The sequence below is a fragment of the Gopherus evgoodei genome, chromosome 22 (genome assembly GCF_007399415.2).
Source record: "Gopherus evgoodei ecotype Sinaloan lineage chromosome 22, rGopEvg1_v1.p, whole genome shotgun sequence".
Classification (NCBI taxonomy): domain Eukaryota; kingdom Metazoa; phylum Chordata; order Testudines; family Testudinidae; genus Gopherus; species Gopherus evgoodei.
Window position 1 is genome coordinate 2,056,318 of NC_044343.1, and position 20,928 is coordinate 2,077,245.

General features: G+C 41.6%; 1 protein-coding gene across 2 annotated transcripts in view; it reads left to right on the forward strand.

Moving 5' to 3' along the window:
• Nucleotides 1-20,770, forward strand: part of UPF1 (UPF1 RNA helicase and ATPase) — a 31,136-nt gene extending 10,366 nt beyond the window's left edge. Inside the window, exons 5-24 of one of the 2 annotated variants that reach the window (XM_030540228.1) lie at nucleotides 867-1,047; nucleotides 1,997-2,158; nucleotides 2,969-3,053; nucleotides 3,229-3,327; nucleotides 3,834-3,951; nucleotides 5,921-6,080; nucleotides 6,231-6,349; nucleotides 6,635-6,799; nucleotides 7,081-7,195; nucleotides 7,762-7,905; nucleotides 8,694-8,907; nucleotides 9,125-9,242; nucleotides 12,519-12,675; nucleotides 13,401-13,543; nucleotides 14,880-15,054; nucleotides 16,278-16,359; nucleotides 16,754-16,915; nucleotides 17,360-17,577; nucleotides 18,116-18,238; nucleotides 18,346-20,770. In XM_030540228.1, coding sequence (XP_030396088.1) covers nucleotides 867-1,047; nucleotides 1,997-2,158; nucleotides 2,969-3,053; nucleotides 3,229-3,327; nucleotides 3,834-3,951; nucleotides 5,921-6,080; nucleotides 6,231-6,349; nucleotides 6,635-6,799; nucleotides 7,081-7,195; nucleotides 7,762-7,905; nucleotides 8,694-8,907; nucleotides 9,125-9,242; nucleotides 12,519-12,675; nucleotides 13,401-13,543; nucleotides 14,880-15,054; nucleotides 16,278-16,359; nucleotides 16,754-16,915; nucleotides 17,360-17,577; nucleotides 18,116-18,235 — 2,737 coding nt within the window. In that variant the 3' untranslated portion in view covers nucleotides 18,236-18,238; nucleotides 18,346-20,770. The remainder of the gene's footprint in view (nucleotides 1-866; nucleotides 1,048-1,996; nucleotides 2,159-2,968; nucleotides 3,054-3,228; nucleotides 3,328-3,833; nucleotides 3,952-5,920; nucleotides 6,081-6,230; nucleotides 6,350-6,634; nucleotides 6,800-7,080; nucleotides 7,196-7,761; nucleotides 7,906-8,693; nucleotides 8,908-9,124; nucleotides 9,243-12,518; nucleotides 12,676-13,400; nucleotides 13,544-14,879; nucleotides 15,055-16,277; nucleotides 16,360-16,753; nucleotides 16,916-17,359; nucleotides 17,578-18,115; nucleotides 18,239-18,345) is intronic. The other variant, XM_030540229.1, reaches the window with a different exon arrangement.
• The last annotated feature ends 158 nt before the right edge of the window (nucleotides 20,771-20,928 follow it).

Sequence of the window (20,928 nt, forward strand, 5' to 3'; positions counted from 1 at the left end):
CTATAACATGGTAAGATTTTTTGGCTCCCAAGGACAGGATTATATCAACAGTTCAGTACACTACACCTCTACCTCATCAGGCACTTTGTTGGTGAGTGCTTAGGCTTCATGTATTAAATAACATTTTTTTTCCAAGGCATACTGGAATATGCCTATGCCTCTTATTCTGGGAAATCATCCTAGTTTTATGAAGGAAATCTCAGGCAATGAGTCTTTCCTTTTATTAAGCACGTTAAACTTTTGAATAATTTTATGTCAGATATACCAAAGTAACACTTCCAGTTGAAAGCTGACACATGACCCTCTAACTAGAGTGGTGTACCGTCGTTCAGACTGACAAGACTTCTCTCGTCCCATAAGATTACAGCTGTTCAAGAACAGAGTAATCTTGTATTAAATTTAAAATGGTCCTGTAACAGAACATAGTCATGAAATCATGGTCTCTGCTATGTCTGATAAATGCTATAGCTTGCTATTTATCTAGCAGTAGAAGACCCATTTCTGTGGTAAGCTTCTATTCTGTTGTTTAATTATATAATGGCATATTAGAAATAGTCCTCTGTTTCTGTTCTGTATGCCATCCTGATGAACAGTAGCTGAATCAGAAGCACACACTCTTAGGCACTTGCTACCTTAGATGCTAGCATTGTCCAGGTGGTGCAATATCATTCATGAATATTTTGAGAGCACTTATCTCCATGATACCATAGTGGCAAGTGTAGCACCTAATCATAGTGGACTCTTGGCCCAATTTAATTTTTGAAAATATTGAAAGATTTGACTTCAAAAGCAGTCTTCACATGGGTAAACTTGTTTTTACACTTGTCTTATTTAATAAATTCATTATCAATATCTTGATTGTGCAGGCAACCGTGTGCCAGTCAGAGCAGTTTAAAGGATATTAATTGGGACAGCTCACAGTGGCAACCTCTTATCCAAGACCGCTGTTTCCTTTCCTGGCTGGTAAAGATTCCTTCTGAACAGGAGCAGTTGAGAGCACGTCAGATTACAGCTCAACAAATTAACAAACTGGAAGAGCTCTGGAAGGTATGTGCCACTCTAAATTAGAAAAGTGTCGCCAAATATTAAAAATTCTGGGTATTTAATGAGGATGAAAGAGACCTCATTATTAACCGTTTGTGTTATGCCGTAGGTTTACACAGCATTTTACTTTCATGCAGACATGTTTCCCACACCGACTTTACCATCCAAAGTCTTGACAAACTGGACATTGGATAGCAGTTCATGAGAGTGAAGGTTCGGGAGATTACTAATCAGATGGAAGAAAGGATCATTTGGTTAATAGTGGATAATGCTATGGATTCTGAATTTTTGTTAGCGTTCTGCATTTTTGAGTAGATCACAAAATTCCAACATGCTCTTATCATTTAACATTGAAAGGACACTGCCATTTTAAACTCTATCTGTAAAACCAGATTTCCTTACATGTATTAACACATTAGATTAAAGTTCCGTTCTACTCCAAGCAATGATTAAATACAAACATCCGAGTACGGAGATGCCAATCTGCTCTTGGTATTCAGTCTTATCTAACTTCAGTGACAAACTTTTACATCTAATAGCAGTTCAGACACAACCCAGCTAAGTGCAAGCAACTTTAATGAGCTTGCACAGTTTTAATTGAGGCCAGAATTTTGCCTCGGTGATTTATTATTGATAGTGGCATCTGCCCCAGAGAACACAACTTAACTGTCATGTCCAAGTCCGAGCTTGCAGGGATAACAGTTTAAAAAAAACCAAAACAAAACAGCCCAAAGCTGATCAAAGGTCAGATGATGGTAAATAAGGAACCCGGTGATGCTGTTTAGTCACTTTTTAAAGGATTGAATTTTTAGTCTGAAACAATTTTTAAAATTTACTTTACCCTCCCTGTAGTATTTACTACTCTTATCTCAGCTTTGACAACGAAAGTCTCGTCAGCTTGATGTTCTGGATCTCATGCCTTAGAACTTAATGTACCGTTTCCCAATTCTAGGAAAATCCATCTGCAACCCTTGAAGACTTGGAAAAACCTGGTGTGGATGAAGAACCGCAGCATGTCTTACTTAGATATGAGGATGCTTATCAATACCAAAATATTTTTGGCCCTCTAGTCAAGCTTGAAGCAGATTACGACAAGAAACTCAAGGAGTCCCAGGTAGTGTGATTTGAAACACTGAAATATGCTTATTATTTAGTTATACTTAAGCAGTTCAAATTGATAACAAGAAATACCTGACTCCTAACAATAAAAAAGAGTACTTAAGTGAAATAAATGTAAGGCTCTTTACTACAGTAGCAACTGTCACCATTATCATTACCTGTACCATGGGAGGTAGATGGAAAATGATCACACAGAATTGAAAGAGATTGGAGGTGGGGGGAGTGACAGAAAGCAACAGTGGTGGTGCTACTGGGTTTTGAAACGTGTCTGAATCCTTAGTCTCTCCTTCCTTCTTTGAGAGGGAATCTCCTCCTTAGTCTTTAGAGAATGTGATTCTGTGGAGGACATCCCAACTTTGAGAGAACTGTTACTAGTTTCATTGACATTCTGTTGGGTCATCTCCTCCGTGGAACCACACTTGCCTATCTGCCAGTTTTGGATTTCTCAGATGGGCTCCCAGCGGAACTTAGGGTGTCGTATGGGGGCACATAAACACCTGGCATATGTGATTAGTGCACACGCTTATGTGCAGTGCCTGAAATTCAACATCTTTGGGGCCAAAAGCAGCATTCTTGAAGAAACTGTAAAGAAATTGGAGATGATGGCTCAGTACCTCAATGGTGCCAGTTGCTGGTAAGTAATTCAGTTTTGTAGAAATACAGTTGTTTATGCAAATGGTATAAACTCTCTAAGTGTTTGTAAATATTTGGCTGTTGTGAGCATTATAGAAAAGGAGGATAGTCAAGAAATGTCTCTGGTACAATTCTTTTAGAAAGTAAAAGATGCCTTTTCTTTACAACTTAGACCCAAGATAACATCACAGTGAGATGGGACCTGGGCTTGAACAAGAAGAGAATTGCTTACTTCACTTTGCCAAAGACTGACTCAGGTAATGATGTCTAAGGTATATCTTCTTAGATTGTTTTGAGCTAGGTGTGTTGTAACCAGTAATTGCTGGTTTGGCTTGGGGCACAGAACAGTTTTTTATAACTCTTGTTTTTATTGGAGGGTTGATTTACCAGTACAGACTTCAAAAATAACTGCTTGAATGTTCTTCTGTTTAGATATGCGTCTTATGCAGGGAGACGAAATCTGCCTGAGATATAAAGGAGACCTGGCCCCTTTGTGGAAAGGAATTGGTCATGTTATTAAAGTTCCTGATAGTATCCTTTACTTTTTTCCAGAGATGCAGATCATTTCACTGACACAGCTGCACTGTGACTTGAGTAGTTCATCAGTTTAATCTCAGGGATAGGGAGATTGAGGCAGTTCTTCAGAGGAAAATGGAGTTGCTTCCATCCCAATTTAATTCTTTCACTCGTGCATGTAAAGTACTTGTTATCTTGGTCAGGTCGCTTAGATTCTGTGTGCCTCAATTCCCCATCTGTACAATGGGGTAGTAGCACAGTCCTTCCTCACAGGAGAGTTGTGTGGATAAATACGTTAGGCTGTGAAGTGCTCAAACACGACAATAATAGGGGTCCATAGAAGTATCTGAGATGATCTGTTGACAGTAGACAGGAAAAGAGAGAGAAAGGAAATTAACTTTTAAACTGCTTTAATCACTGTCCAGCTGATGCCCAGGGATCTGCTTACATTTCCACTTTCCAATATTTTTAAAGTGGAAAAATAAATTCCAAATTTATAAGATAAATTACTACTTAACAAGGCTCTGCAGATTATGGTGATGAGATAGCTATTGAGTTGAGGAGCAGTGTTGGAGCACCTGTGGAGGTTACTCATAACTTCCAAGTGGATTTTGTGTGGAAGTCCACTTCATTTGACAGGTACGTAAATTTACTGGCATTCAGAAAGCAGTTTAGAGTGCAGCATGTGTTTGACATAATTGAACTCCAGGAAAAAGTGCTTGATTTGAATTTTTACTGGGGAGGAAGTACTTCTGTATCTGTTTCATGAAATTTACCTCCAGAGAGAAAATGATGTGCACATATCAAAATTAGGAGTATATAGATCCTTTGCTTCAGAGATAATTTTCTTTCTCCATATTCTGTTTAGAACTTGATCTGATCTCAAAAGCATCTTTGAACTCCTCATTTGTGTACCTCATTCTGAATGCACATTGATTTGTATCATGAATATTATTAACATAAAAGAAAGACACACACCTTTTCTCAAATTTTATCTTTTCTGGTTATTCTCTAGAGCTTCAGTCCATTTTGGATATGACTTCACTACAAGGGAAGGTGTGCTTGTGGCATGAATAGGCATACCCATGCTAGCTTTAATCTAGGTAGGTCTGGTAAAATAATAGTGAAGATGTGGTGTCACCGGCTTTAGTGCAGGCTAGCAACCTGAGTATCTACCAGGGTTCCTTTCGGCTAGCCTATTCTACAAACACACCTTCGCTTTGCAGTGAAATCACGTAACAGTTCAGTAGCATATAAGTATCCAGTTTTGTCTCTAAAACCTTAACAGCTGAAAATGGCAATGAAATCCGAACTGCAGTCTTTGAAGTTAGTAATCATTGGGACACTAAAGTCTCCAGTCTTTTATTTACAGAGTTCTGTGAGCCATGTGAGGCTGCTCCAAAAGAAACCTGTTTAACACAACTCTTCCGCAAAGCCTGCAGGGTGTGTGGAAAGTAATCTTGACTATCTGTAGTGGTGTTTGCCTTCCTTGGAGCTTTCCTCCTTTGGGAACACACTATGATTCGTTTGCCCGTGAACAGTATCTGAGGGCTTGTCTACATCAGAAAGTTGCAGCGCTGGTGAGGGAGTTACAGCGCTGCAACTTTGAAGGTGTACACATCTGCAGGGCACCACCAGCGCTGCAACTCCCTGTTTGCAGCGCTGGCCGTACTCCCGTTTTGTCTCGGGTGTAGAGGATCCAGCGCTGGTGATCCAGCGCTGGTAATCCAATGTAGACAGTTACCAGCGCTTTTCTTGACCTCCGTGGAAGGAGGAAGCCTCTGGTAATCAAGCTGGTTTCCTTTCCCGGTTTGCTCTCTCGGTCCCGGAGCCACCCAGCAAACCGCAGGGAAGGAGACCTGCTTGCTCGGGGTTCCGGGACCGAGAGAGCAAACCGGGAACGCCGCGGTTTGCTCTCTCGGTCCCGGAGCCACCCAGCAAACCGCAGGGAAGGAGACCTGCTTGCTCGGGGTTCCGGGACCGAGAGAGCAAACCGGGAACGCCGCGGTTTGCTCTCTCGGTCCCGGAGCCACCCAGCAAACCGCAGGGAAGGAGACCTGCTTGCTCGGGGTTCCGGGACCGAGAGAGCAAACCGGGAAAGGAAACCAGCTTCGCCGCGGTTTGCTCTCTCGGTCCCGGAACCCCGAGCAAGCCGGTCTCCTTCCCTGCGGTTTGCTGGGTGGCTCCGGGACCGAGAGAGCAAACCGCGGGGAAGCTGGTTTCCTTTCCCGGTTTGCTCTCTCGTCCCGGAACCCCCCTTGAAGCCGCCCAACAGCGCTGCAGTGTGGCCACATCTAACACCACTTGCAGCGCTGGTTGCTGTAAGTGTGGCCACTCTGCAGCGCTGGCCCTATACAGCTGTACTAATACAGCTGTAACAACCAGCGCTGCAAAATTTTAGATGTAGACATGGCCTAAGAACATAGGGAGCTCGGAAGGCTAACTCTGTTTGCCAGGCTGAAAGTGTTTTGTCTCCTCCCCAACCTGCTTATTAAGCTAATGGGGTTTTGAGTTTGTTGTGTCTTGTACCTAATTCACCTCCACATTACAGAAGTTTGTGGATGAATATGTTCAGTTCATGTTTTGTGATCTGTGTTTTCACTTGCAGAATGCAGAGTGCTTTAAAAACATTTGCCGTGGATGAAACTTCAGTGTCTGGCTACATCTACCACAAATTGTTAGGTCATGAGGTAGAAGATGTGATTATTAAATGTCAGCTGCCAAAGCGTTTTACAGCACAAGGACTTCCTGACCTCAATCATTCTCAGGTAATCCTATCTTTTCTCTTGTCAGCCATAATTTCATAAAGGATTTACATACGAGGATTATAGACTTGAGTGAAAAAATATATAATAACCTAACTATGCTTACCTACTTTAAGTACAAATGATATGCTAAAATAACAAAACTTTTTTCAGGTTTATGCTGTAAAGACTGTCTTGCAGCGTCCTCTGAGCCTTATCCAAGGTCCCCCTGGTACAGGAAAAACTGTGACATCAGCCACTATTGTCTACCATTTAGCTAGGCAGGGCAATGGGTAAGAAATTTTTAACTGATAACTGAATATTTTTATATATGTTGAAGCCGTGTGATACCTTAAGCACTTATTCTGTATTGATAAATAGAAATTATATTCTATGGCTATTAAAGTATATACGTAAAATACAATACAAAAAAAAATGAACAGCTTATCTTTAGGATATATTCAGATTTTGAATGATTCTGATCTTGTCTTGATTTAGTTTTTTTTTCCTCTAGGAAAGTTTTATAATTCCTCATCACTTGTGTTGACATCAGTTTTTTCTTCTGTTTAATTTTTAAGGCCTGTGTTAGTTTGTGCCCCAAGTAACATAGCTGTGGATCAGCTCACTGAGAAGATCCATCAGACAGGGCTAAAAGTTGTTCGTCTATGTGCTAAAAGCCGTGAGGCAATTGATTCTCCTGTATCTTTCCTGGCATTGCACAACCAGATTAGAAACATGGATAGGTAAGAAGTTGTCCAAGAAAAATGTCTTGGGGGCTTGGTGTTGCAGTAGGTTATCACGTGAGAATGGCAAAATGCATTCTATTTAATGCAGTGATTGGGGTAAGCCATGACTTAATAAATAATGTGAGTTCAGTTGTTCCTTGTGGACTGCCAAAAAAACAAAGTGCACTGCACAACTGCCATTCTGCTCAAGGGAGCCCTAGACCCCAAATATCAGGAGTTTTACACTGGAATTTTAAGAAGAAAACATGATTGTTTTGACAAATTCCTTTGCTGTGTAGTATGCCTGAGCTTCAGAAACTGCAGCAGCTGAAAGATGAAACTGGAGAATTGTCATCTGCTGATGAGAAACGCTATCGTGCACTGAAACGAACAGCGGAGCGTGAATTACTTATGGTACAGACTCCTTTTCTCTTTGTTGGGACTTGTCATTTTTTTGCAGACTAGTGAAGGTTGGATAAGTAAATGTTAAAAACTGTATGTTCTTTGGAGCAGGGTCACAACCATCTACATGTGTTCGTAATATAGGCATAACAATTTGTTTACAACCTGTGATTAAGTAATGTCCCTCTTTAAATAGCTGCCTCTTTTCAACCCTGAAGTGGCTACACTTCACCGGTAGGTGGAGATCTGTGTATCATTTGTAAACCACTTGGAAATTTTCAGATTTGTAGATTTCAAGGCCTTAAGGGACCATTGTGATCATCTAGGTTGATCTATCTAGCACAGGCCATAGAACTTCCCCAAAGAAAATTCCTAGAGCAGATCTTCTGGACACTTCTAAACACTGCCTTGATCTAAAAATTGCCAATGAAGTACTAAAAAAACTTGCATGTTTTCCATATAAAAATATTATCTATTGATATACAACTTGGTCAGTATTTACTAGCATGTCCTTTCATAACTGAAATTTGTAACTGAGAGTGCTGGTGCTGAAATACATGTTTTTGTCTGTTTATCAGAATGCAGATGTTATTTGCTGCACATGTGTGGGAGCAGGTGACCCAAGACTTGCAAAAATGCAGTTTCGTTCCATTTTAATTGATGAAAGCACACAGGCTACTGAACCAGAGTGTATGGTGCCAGTTGTTCTGGGAGCCAAACAGGTATGAAGGGCTGATCTAAAAAATAATGGAACTCGTAAACAGATACAAACCAATCTAATTGCTACTTATAATTCACAGAAAATGATTGATGCAGTTTTTCCTGTTTGTGCTCCTATGGGAGTGAAAACTCCTCATTTTCTGGGTAGACAATTCTCTATTGCAGGTCCAAACAACTTGTTTTATGTGACAGCAATAAAATTGTCTTCTTTCCAGAGTGCGAACTTTGTTTCAGCGTGATTGACATGTTAAGGTCTGACTGGAGACTTCACCTCTGAATGACTCTAAGCCCTCGTCCAGACTAACCCGCGGCATCGGCGGGTTAAAATCGATTGCTCGGGGATCGATATATCGCGTCTAGTCTGGACGCGATGTATCGATCCCCGAGCGCGCTTACATCGATTCCGGAACTCCATCAATCCGAACGGAGTTCCGGAATCGACACGGAGAGCCACGGACATCGATGCAGCGCCGTCCAGACTGGTGAGTACCTCGATTTTAGAAATTCGACTTCAGCTACGTTATTCTCGTAGCTGAAGTTGCGTATCTAAAATCGATTTTAATTCCTAGTCTGGACGTGGCCTAAGGTGCTACAAGGTCTCCTGTTTGTTACTGGATATAAAGCATATATGAAACTCATCAGCATTCTTGCTGAGTAATGTGCTATAAATTCAGTCTGACTTGAAATCAGTCTGTTCTAGTATTGCATCAGCTAGGACATCTGCTTGAGAGCTTAAGGTGTCTATACTATGTAGTTAGTGTTGAATGTTTCTTTTCTTTTTTGTATACAGCTGATCCTTGTTGGTGATCACTGCCAGCTTGGTCCTGTCGTGATGTGTAAAAAAGCCGCGAAGGCAGGCCTGTCTCAGTCCCTTTTTGAGAGGCTTGTGGTGTTGGGTATCCGTCCAATTCGCCTGCAAGTGCAGTATCGTATGCACCCTGCTCTCAGTGCTTTCCCATCCAACATCTTCTATGAGGGGTCACTCCAGAATGGTGTTACTGCAGGTAACGTACAATTGACACAGTACAAGTTGACTTACATGCAATCCACTTTGAATCAGAACAAGGGATCCATTAAGATAGAATGTCTTAACTGCATGTGTTGAAAAGGGGGCACTGACCCTGGACTGCAGCTAATTTTAATAGTTGCTCAGTGCATTTAAGGTATATGATGCTAAAGGAGCATTGTGAATGTTTTGGTTTATATTTTTTTCCTCCTCAGCGGACCGTGTGAAAAAGGGATTTGATTTCCAGTGGCCCCAGCCAGATAAGCCAATGTTTTTCTATGTGACACAGGGTCAAGAAGAAATTGCCAGTTCAGGCACCTCTTACTTAAACAGGTAAATAAAATTCAATGCTAATGTTATATAAGTGAGGAAAAATTTCAGTAGTGACTAAGTCCCATTGAAAATCAATTAGACTTAAGTGCTTAGGAATTTTTCCCCTCTGACTTCACATTTAGAGCCTTAATGATCCCCTAATATTCGTAGGAAGGATGATGGATGACCTTGTGTCTAAGGCACCGGAGAAGGACTTGAGACTGGCTGGGGTTCAGTTCCTAGCTCGGGAGCAGACTGTGACCCATGGGCAAATCACTTTATCTCTGTGCCTCAGTTCCCTATCTGTAAAATGAAAAATTCTCCTATCGCAGGGCTCTTTTGTCACTAAATTTATAATATTTGGGAGGTGAGAACATAAGAACGGCCATAAGGGGTCAGACCAAAGGTCTGTCCAGCCCAGTGTCCTGTCTGCTGACAGTGGCCATGCCAGGTACCCCAGAGCAGTGGTCTTCAACGTTTTTGTGACCAGTAGCACATTCATGTTTTAGAAGAGTGTGGCAGGCGCCAACAATTTTTCAAGGCTTATTTTGTATTTGTACAATAATACAAAAAAAAATTTAATATTACATAATATATGAATCCAAAGAGAAGAGAGAAGCCGCGAGGACAGAAAACAGTGGCGCCGCAGCCCCGGAGTACTCTGTCCCCAGCAGGCGCAGGGGCCTGGATTCTCTCCCCTGCTGGGCACTAGGCGGGTCCTACGCCTGCAGGGGACTGAGAACACCAGCGCCCTCAGCCTGCAGCCCTGGAGCTCTCTGTCCCTGGCAGACAGGGGGACGCAGCTTCTCTCCCCTGCGGGGCACTAGGCAGGCCCCGCACCTGCTGGGAACAGAGAACACTGTGCCCACAGCCTGAGTTCTCTGTCCCCGGCAGGCACAGGGCCGCAGCTTCTCTCCCCTGCTGGGCACTAGGCGGGCACACATAAATTCCCTGGAGGGCGCCATGGTGCCTGTGGGCACCACGTTGGGGACCACTGCCCCAGAGGGAGTGAACCTAACAGGTAATGATCAAGTGATCTCTCTCCTGCCATCCAGCTCCACCCTCTGACAAACGGAGGCTAGGGACACCATTCCTTACCCATCCTGGCTAACGCCATTAATGGACTTAATCTCCATGAATTTATCTAGTTCTCTTTTAAACCCTTTTATGGTCCTAGCCTTCACAAGCTCCTCAGGCAAGGACTTCCACAGGTTGACTGTGTGCTGTGTGAAGGAGAACTTCCTTTTATTTGTTTTAAACCTGCTGCCCATTAATTTCATTTGGTGGCCCCTAGTTCTTATATTATGGGAACATGTAAATCACTTTTTCTTACTCACTTTCTCCACACCACTCATGATTTTATATACCTCTGTCATATCCCCCCTTAGTCTCCTCTTTTCCAAGCTGAAGAGTCCTAGCCTCTTTAATCTCTCCTCGTATGGGACCCGTTTCAAACCCCTAATCATTTTAGTTGCCCTTTTCTGAACTTTTTCTAATGCCAGCATATCTTTTTTTGAGATGAGGAGACCGCATCTGTACACAGTATTCAAGATGTGTACCATGGATTTATATAAGGGCAATAAGATATTCTCCTTCTTATTCTCTATCCCCTTTTTAATGATTCTTAACATCTTGTTGCTTTTTTGATTGCCGCTGCACACTGCATGGACGTTTTCAGAGAACTATCCACGATGACTCCAAGATCTTTCCTAATTAGTTGTAGCTAAATTATCCACCATCATACTGTATGTATAGTTGGGGTTATACATACAATATGATGGGGGCTAATTTAGCTACAATTAAACTACAACTAGGTGCTTGGATACTGTGGCAATGGAGGGGCAAACAAGTTCTTAGATGTATAAACGAGCATCGAAGTTAGAGTTTCATCTCGTTTAGATGAGAAATTAATTTGGATAGCTCAGTGGTTTGAGCATTAGCCTGCTAAACCCAGGGTTGTGAGTTCAATCCTTGAGGGGGCCATTTAGGGATCTGGGGCAAAAATCTGTCAGGACTGGTCCTGCTTTGAGCAGGGGGTTAGACTAGATGACCTCCTGAAGTCTCTTCCAACCCTGATAATCTAAGTCATGAAATGGAGTTACACAGTAATGCCCTGGTCCCAGATATTTGAACTCCAAAGTACTGTTTTAAATCGGTAGGAGAGAAGGATTTGTTGTCCTGCTAACACCAGAGATTGAAATAATTGTATGTACATTTAAGTTTACTTGTATGCTGTGTAACACTGTGGATACATGGTCTCACTTTCAAAAGCAAGCCACTATCAAGCACAGATCTGTGATAGTGTGAATTGATTACTGCAGCAGCAAATTCCAGTCAGCTGCTGTGTGGAAGCATTGGGCCCCAATGTACACTAGCTTCTGAAGAAAAAAGGCTTCTCTCTTGGAGGTGTCAGTCTGATAACATAGGTCAAAGAGTCTGAGTAATAAACACACATAGTAGAAGAGGATATCTTTAATCTGGCACTTCTCCCCTCCTCCTCCTTCCGCTTCTCCCTCTCCCTCTGCTCCTTTAACACCTCCCCCAGGAAGTTTACTTCTGTGTTTATGCAACTATTGGGAGTGCTTGTCGCTGCTTCACGCCCATGGTATTAATATAGTTTCTCTCATAGTGCGTTTCATCACAATACTATACATCGCTGCTGAAATGCAGCAAGGAAGGAAACCAACTTACAGACGAATGATACAACAGCAGGCAGAAAGCAAAGTTTAGTTAAGAACTGTGTAGTGTTTAAAAAAAAAAAGAATAAATAAGTGCCCATGGGATCTTTACTCTCCATACAGCAGACAGGATCAGTTTTTAAAATCTCCTCCAAAATACATTTGCACAATAAACTGTAAGGTATACAGATTCTCTGCTTTGGAAGGATGAAGACAGACAGACTTCAACTTGTCATTCCAGGGCATCTAGGTATTTAGCTTTGCTGGGTAAGGAATACTGTATGTAAGAGAAGGTTCGTTTCTATTTTAACCTCTTCCTTTTTCAGGTGCAGATAGTTTTAGCTCAAAGGAAATTTAGTAAAAAAGCTTTCTTTCCATGTATGGTCTCATCTGCAAAGCTTGAGTTGAATCAGTCTAACTGTTTGAGTGATGCAAGCATAAGAACATACTTTCCACTCAAAATAGCCTTCGTACAAAGGCATTAAGCCTTGATTTTTTTATAGACCCCGATAAGTTGCAAGAAGTATTTAGCAAGTTAAACTTATTATTCATTTAACTTAATTCTGCAATATATTTAGTTTAGTGACTTCAAAAATAAAACAAAAAACCTCTCTTCTAGGACGGAAGCTGCTAATGTGGAGAAGATAACTACAAAGTTATTGAAAGCTGGTGCCAAACCTGATCAGATTGGCATTATAACTCCCTATGAGGGCCAGCGCTCTTACCTGGTGCAGTACATGCAGTTCAGCGGTTCCTTGCATACAAAACTCTATCAGGTATGGAATCTTTGTACAGTTTCATAGTAACTTTATTTCTGGGCTTCTTTTCACTTTCAAGATATTTTGAGATTCCAGTTTCAGCTTACTTCAAAAGAGCAGCTCTCCCGCAATGGCTGCAATATACCAACTATTATACTCAGGCTCATGCTGCAAACGAGACCAAGGCTGTATACTCACTAGAAGCCCTTTTTTGTAAAGCTGAAGACATTTTGTGACGATATCGTCCACTGAAGGATGACCTTGGTGGAAATTAGGCTAGTAGAATATTCCTGGCAGGAGCAAATCTAATTTCTCTGTCAGTTATCTGGATTTTCCAGTATGATGGCTTGAGAGCTGCAACACCCATTAGTACTGTTTAAAATAGCAGTGTTTCAGAATAGTGGGGAGCCCACAGGGCAGTCTGGCAGTGGCGGGGCTAATTTATTTTTCTGGTACAAATGTTAACATGCCTCTTGAATGATAACTTTTATATGTCAGTGCATTATGGTTATGCTATTTGTTCTAGAACCAAGAATGCTTTTTTGTCCCTTAATTAAACTGCTTTTAGTCATTAACTGATCCGATCATTCCACTAATGTCACAAGAACAATGTTGTTTGCAGAGTGATGGGTTGGGTAGAGATGTTCAGGCAAAATGCCTTAAAATACTGATCCTTAGCACGTTCTCTTCCTTGCACTGGGCTTCAAATGGGACATAGTTTACATGGTGGTTCTCCTTTGCAGGAAGTGGAAATAGCAAGTGTTGATGCTTTCCAAGGACGAGAGAAGGACTTTATTATCCTTTCTTGTGTAAGAGCCAACGAGCACCAAGGAATTGGATTTTTAAATGATCCCAGACGTCTTAATGTGGCTCTCACCAGAGCAAGGTGCAGTATGATTATAATACTCTGCATGGATGTAGCAGACTTTTATTACTTACCTGAGCTCTTGCCCAACAAAAATTACACTGTTACTGAAAATGTGAGAGTGACCAGAACCATCTGAGTAAGCTGACAGGAGTGTTACAATGATTCCCACATCTCTAGAAACCCTCTGATACCAACTGAAACCACATTAGTCCATATACCTTTAATAGTCAAGTGACTACAGATTGTCAGAAAATAATCTATTTGTAGATGGAGGAGTCCGACCTTGAAGCAGGCATGCCCCTTCTTCCTCACATCCATTTGCTGCAGCAGAAAGGGAGTTCCATGTCTTTCATTTTCTCCCCATTTTCCAACAGTCAGCAGAAGCTGGGGTGTCTGGACTGCTCTGCCTCTCTCTCAGCAACTGTTTCTCTGGGTTCTTCTCCTGTGCATAGGTCTAGAGTTTGCCTCATGGGGGGCACTTGAGGGGTAGAGGAGTGTGAAATTAATGCTTTGTCAGTTTCACTGATGACCACAGGTTTACTTTAAAAGGTTTTTGGGGGGGTAAACTAATCTGGTTGAAGCACACAGTAGGTTTGTTTGCTAAACTAGTCAATATAGCATTCTATTACTGGTATAATGAGATCACTGCAGCAATCTTTCTCAAAGGATTGTATGGCATACTAAAGTCTTTTTGTGATAAATATTGGCCACAGGATCAATGTCTCTTGGCTTCACCTTAATGGGTTTTGCAATAGATCAAGGCATCTAATGAAAGGAGCTAGTTAATCTGAGGCTGCATCGCCTTCCATTGTCCTCTTCTAAACCATAGCCTTTAGAGGCCTTATGTAAGGCTGTAAGTGTTTAATTGCAGGCACAGATGTTCACCAGCACAGCAAAAGCAGCATATTTAAACATTCCGCAGTCCCACATGCTCCTTCTCATTTTTCTCTCCTTGACAATTCCTGCTGTAGGCAGAAGTAATCTGGTAGGCCTGTAGGGCAATCTTTTGGGAGTGGTATGCACGAAACAACCACTAGTAAGATTCTGTGAGCCCCACTGGTTTGGGAAAAGCTGGAAGCAGGGTATAAAACTAACACAACCTGCTTCTCAGCTGCCACTCAGGTGTGTGCCTAGGAACCTGAGGCCTTAGTTTGAGCCGGGACTGTATTCTCTTTGCAGTTCATACAAATAAGGATAGTGAGAGCTACAGCCACATAGAGGGAGACTGTATCTCAACTTGAGCAACTTTTACTACATTATTCTGCATTTTGTCATGTCATGTTAACTTGATTAACGTAGAATTTCTTAAAAATAAGCTTTACAATTGACTTCTGACTTATCTGATATTCCATAGATATGGAGTAATTATTGTTGGGAACCCAAAAGCTCTGTCTAAACAACCACTTTGGAATCACCTGCTGAACTACTACAAGGAGCAGAAGGTACTGGTAGAGGGACCACTAAACAATCTCCGAGAAAGCCTTATGCAGTTCAGCAAGCCTCGTAAACTTGTCAATACCATCAACCCAGTAAGTTACTACAAATACACTAGTCTGTCTTTTTGAAAAATGTATACGGGAGAAAGGGGAACATGACTATCAGATGATCAGATTTTCCTGAGACCCACTTTATCTCGAGTTTGTGGCCAGTGGGGATTTTGGTCCTAGTGAGAAACTGATGGTGGTGGGGCTGACTTTTGTAGGAGACAGTAGTGACTGTCCTGCTGTCTCTTGCCTGCACAGTGCTTTTACAGGGCCAGCACTGCTTCAGGATACTGCAGGACTGGTTCTATAGTGTTTTGAAGCCCCGCTTCTTATGGTCTGAAGCTGAGCCCTATGTGGGATGAGGGAAAGGTGAAAGCTGCCCTGGGATCCAGAGGCAGAGCAGTGGGGGGAGGGAGCTTGCTCATTCTCTCACTTACTGGGTCTGTTTTTTCTTCTTCTTTTTTTTTTTTTTTTTAAGCTAGTGGGATGTGACCAAGCAGGTTGCCTCCTCAGATCTGCTTCCAGGGATGAGAAGCCTTTTTGTAGTAACCTTCTCTTTCTTGTGTAGGGTTTTAAATGTAGGCAGTAGTTTTCAAGATTAAGCATTCTGTAGGCATGTCAGATTTCCTAGATATGACTAAACTTATTAAGCTTTAATGTGCTTTTGTCCTACTACACCTCTACCTCGATATCACGCTGTCCTCAGGAGCCAAAAAATCGTACCACGTTATAGGTGAAACCGTGTTATGTTGAACTTGCTTAGATCCACAGGTGTGTCCCGTTCTCTCCCCCCCCCACCCCCCGCGCGAGCACTGCTTTACCGCATTGTATCCGAATTCATGTTATATCAGGTCGCGTTATATCAGGGTAGAGGTGTATCTTCAGCTAAATATAGATCAGTGACAGTAAATTCAAATAACTTGTCATTGGGTTCTGGTGGTACCCTAAGTCAGAAGGAACAGAGCAGAGGAGAACTGTGTGATAAGAACTGTGAAATGGAGTCAGTCTCATGAAACTCCAGCACATTTTAAATTTTAAAAACTCTTAAAATACCAACTGGAAATAAACGAAATGACTGGTTTAAATGGCAGATTTGGATCTTTTTAATGCATATATCTAAAGCTGAAATGTATTTGATACTTTGACAGGTAGAACCTAACACAGTCCCTACCCTGAAGAACTTTAGAGTAAAGTTGCAATGCTGTTCAGTTTGCAACATTGGTTCTAAATGTAAGGATGTATTGTTTAACTTCATGTAACGTTTTTAGGGTGCCCGTTTCATGACTACTGCCATGTATGATGCACGTGAAGCTATTATTCCAGGATCAGTCTATGACCGGAGCAGTCAAGGTAAGGAAGCTGTGGTAGCTGAACTCCTTTATTGACTTTCCAATCATGTAGTTATCGGTGGGTTCTTTACTTTTTGATGCTGAACTAAGATTCCTCTGGAAAGCTCCCAAGTAAAGAACAGCTTCTCACCATGTACAAACTAAACTGCTTTGGGCAAAATTTTAAATGAAAACTGATTTCTAAATTTAATTGTGGCACGGACCACCGGGCAAACGTGGCATTTCAGAAATCTCAAATTAACCTTTAGTGTAAACTATTTCATAACTTAACTAAACCCTGACTTAACCATTTGACTGTTGCTGATCTGTGGGTTGCTCTACGGAATGCTTTGACAGTACAAAACATCCAGAGACAATAACATTGAGCTGTTAATTAAGCTGTTAAATTTTTCTAGGACGCCCATCAAACATGTACTTCCAAACACATGATCAGATTGGGATGATTAGTGCTGGACCCAGCCATGTCACTGCTATGAACATTCCTATCCCTTTCAACCTTGTGATGCCACCAATGCCACCACCAGGATATTTTGGGCAGCCTAATGGACCAGCCGCAGGTATGTAATCATTAAATACAAACCAAAAATACCATCTTAGTTACCTTTGGCTCTCCCTCCCAGCGACACTACGGAGTGAGACATTTTGAGGCCCAGGTGGAGGGAGTGTTTTACAATGGCTTCTGGTAATACTTTTGGGTAAACTTGAAGCAGTGTTGATGGTTTCAGAGGAGATTGTCTAGCCTTCCTCAGCTGTAAGGATTGGTGGACATGATATAAAGTTTCTGATTATCCAGCAGGCTCTGAGAAAACTTCCTGTCCGTCAGGGTCTAACAGTATACTTTATACTGTCTCTAAACCTTTAGATTCATAGATAGTTGCTACCTGAATAAGTATAATGTGTAGTTTGCTAAGCCACCAGTATACATTTGACTAGAAACAAAATGTAAAATCATTACATATATAAAATATTTTCACTCCCTTGGTGGGGGCTAACTTTTTCAGGACGTGGGACACCTAAAGGAAAGACTAGTCGAGGTGGGCGCCAGAAAAATCGTTTTGGGATTCCTGGAACTAGCCAGTCAAACCTTCCAAACAGTCAAGCAAGTCAAGATGTGGTGTCTCAGCCATTCTCCCAGGGTCCACTGACTCAGGGTTATATCTCCATGAGTCAGCCATCACAGATGAGCCAACCAGGACTCTCCCAGCCAGAATTGTCACAGGTAAGAGTGTAATAATCCTATCTATAAACTGCCTAGGCTACAGAGTGGCTTTTTTCCGCTAGGCGTCCTGTGCGTGGAAGAGGGGTGTGTGTGTATATATCGTGTAGTATTTGGGAGTAGCTTTCATTGCCCTTCCTCAGCACATTCACAGTCTGAATATAAGGATATTTCCCTGTGAGGTACATCCACTAAACTCTCTGGTGTATGTGTATTCAGGTACATCTATGTTGCCCTTCATTTTTACATGGTAAATTCATTTCACTTCACCGTAGGCCCTAACCTGAAATCAGACCTATTCCTAAAGAGGAACATAAATTATTGCAAATACTGGGCATTTCAGTAATACTTGCAACTACACTGGGTAAATCACTGTAGAAATTCAGCAGCAAAGGGGTTGATTAAGGGGACAGTTAGTCTGAAGGAAAAATTTGTTACATGGCAGCCACAATCCCATTTGCTACCTAATGCAGCATACGCTCTTGAGACCCTAATACTACAAAAGCTTTGGGAGCTTAACAGAACAACTCTCTCATTTCAGGACAGTTACCTTGGTGATGAGTTTAAATCTCAGATTGATGTGGCGCTGTCACAGGACTCTACTTACCAGGGTGAACGTGCATATCAACATGGTGGAGTGACAGGACTGTCACAGTATTAGAGTGTAAGGCACTTCGATTCAGTTCTGTTTCTTTACTCGAAGCAACCTCTAGCCCACATGGCAGTGGGGAAATGGTTAATGTGAATGTTGTTGTCCTTTCCTTTCTTTAGGTTGAGGAAGAAGAGCTAAGCTTGTGTGGAGCTTAGTTCCATCAGCATTTTATTCTGGGTAATAAAAAAAATAAAATAAAATGGATACCTGTTTTCCACTGCTAAAACTGAAGCACCACTGTGTGAGAGCAACAGGAGAAAGAAAGAGAAAGCAACCAAGGGAGAGGACAGAGAAAGGAGCGCGCGAGAGAGCCCACTGCTAGCTCACTGAGACAAGGAGACTGACCGGAGAGGAGAGAGAGCACCAAAGGACTGACTGGCGCCTCACTGGGAAGGCAACTCAGCTGACCACTCATTCTTTCAGGGCGAGTCCCTGCTCCCCCAGTCAACCAAGCTTGAGAGGAGGGCCTTAAGCAGGTTTCACTTCATTCCATACTTCTCTTTGCGAGCAGGGCATCACTTTTCAGAGCAGGAGGGGAAAGGAAAACCCTCATCTCAGAGTTGTTCTCATTTGAAAAGGTACTAGATTTTAGCAGTAAGTGTTGACGTTTTAAAAGCAGAGTATCTAAAGAGGAAAGATCCTGCCGAAAAGTGACAGTAAGCCAAGCAGAAAACCAACCAGAACATGGTGACTGTTCAACGCTGAGATGCAGGTTTTGTTGTCCAAAACTGGCTCTGAAATTCTAGTGTCATCATGTCGCCCCCATTCTGAACGGGTATTTCGTGACAAGGTGGTTTTAAAGAGATTCTTTCAAAGGAGCACTGAATTTGTAGAAGTGTCTCTGAATTCTTAGTAGTGGACCTGGGAGATCCTTGTTCTGAGAAGCTTACAAAAAAATTTAAATCTAAATTAGAGCACCAACCTTGAGAACTTTCAGTGTGATTTAAAGTTGCAGCAATCAGCCTCTTCTTCCTACAATGGATAGCAGTTAGGAGTGAAAGGAGCCTGCATGCTCAAGCAGGAGCAGGGTTTCAAAGTGTTTTCTGTATGCTTTAATTGGCTACTGTCTGGACTCTACTCTATGAAAACAAGCCTTTCTGTAAGATGAACTGTGCGCTTAAAAGGGGATGGGTTCCTGTGCCCTTCGGCCCTGGAGGGAAAGACGCTAGGAGGCCTGCTTTATTCACTCCCATTGATGCTGGGAGGAAGTAGTGGAAACTGGGGATTATATTGGTTTTGAAGTAAAGACTCTATAATGATATTGAAGCAGGTTGGAAAAAAAAATGGAAAAAGCAGGCAGTTGTTGGAAGGTGGCCTCTGATAGATGGGTATAATTAGAGACAATGGACTAGGCTTTTGTGTGGCTTCTTCAGTGATTTAATGCAGCTACCTGAATGATTCAGGTGTTGAAGTTAAAAACAACCCTGGAGACTGCATTTCAGGTCGTGAACGTGGCTGTGGCATCAGTGCTAGCTTGAGAAGTAATTGGAAGTCAAACTGAAAACAGCACATAAATAAGCCATCCAGTTTCTAAGTTGTATCTGTGTCCTAAACAAGTCAAGTGGGAACACTGGGAGCATTTTATTTGTCTAAACCTTTCTAGAAACAGCACAGAGAACTTAAATTCCTACTAACCCATTTTTATCAGATCTCTAAATTAGAATAACCTCTACCTCCTAATTGGCTAAAAATCAGTAGTGTGAGAATTAATTAGTAGACTAGATGTTTTTTAATGTTTATGAAATAAGTTAGCTTTATAATCAAAGGGCTCCAAGTGTTTCTAGTTGTTTTTTTTTTGAGGAACTAAAAAAAACCAACAAAAACACAACAGAAAACAACCCTCTCAATGAATGTACTTAGACTAAATAACAAAACCCACTTGTAATTCGGAAACACCCACTTGCATTATTCTGTCCTTTCTATAGATTATCAAACTGCTTTCATAACTTGTATTTGCTGTAGTTTTCTCTGTCTTCCCCCCCATCCCCAGTATAGTATAGTATACCCACAGGTTTTGTAAGTAGTGTGCACATGAAATTTAGAACAGATGTTCTGAATTCACTTTTCGTTTATACTGTCCATAAACTGCAAAATAAATTAGAAACCTTCCTGAAACAAAAAACCATTCTTGTTTATAAAAAGCCTCCAGCGTTTAGACTTCTACAGTGTGCAAAGAATGGAGACACAGGCCACCTTCCTTCATGTAAGAGGGACTATTTTATTTATTAACATTTTTAATTTTTTTCCTTCTGGGTAGGCTGCGTAGTTGCATAGAGATTTGATAGGTTTATGCTGTAACTCTTTGTGCAATGCAATCCATTGAGTAATGTAACCCCTTCTCCCCCTGCCCCCAACCCCTTTATTTCACTGGGTGGAATGCTTGCCTCTGCTTTGTGCTGTTTTTTTCCTTTGTAGCAGTTACTCTGAGTTTTATAAATCCACAGACATCAGTGCTAGCACTGTTACTCTTTTTTTGATTTTGTCTGTATGTTTTAAACCTGTTTGTCATCAATAAAAAAATTAATAAAGAGCTCTTGCATTCAAGCTGGGGCCTATATTTCAGTAATCATTTTGGACCTTTTAAAAACAATATTTGTGACAGTTTGGCCCAGTGTTTGATTGTATAAACTTCAAGTTTATTACAGTTTAACACATACTAGTACAAAAGTGTGGTGTGTTTATAGCATACATGGATAAGCAAA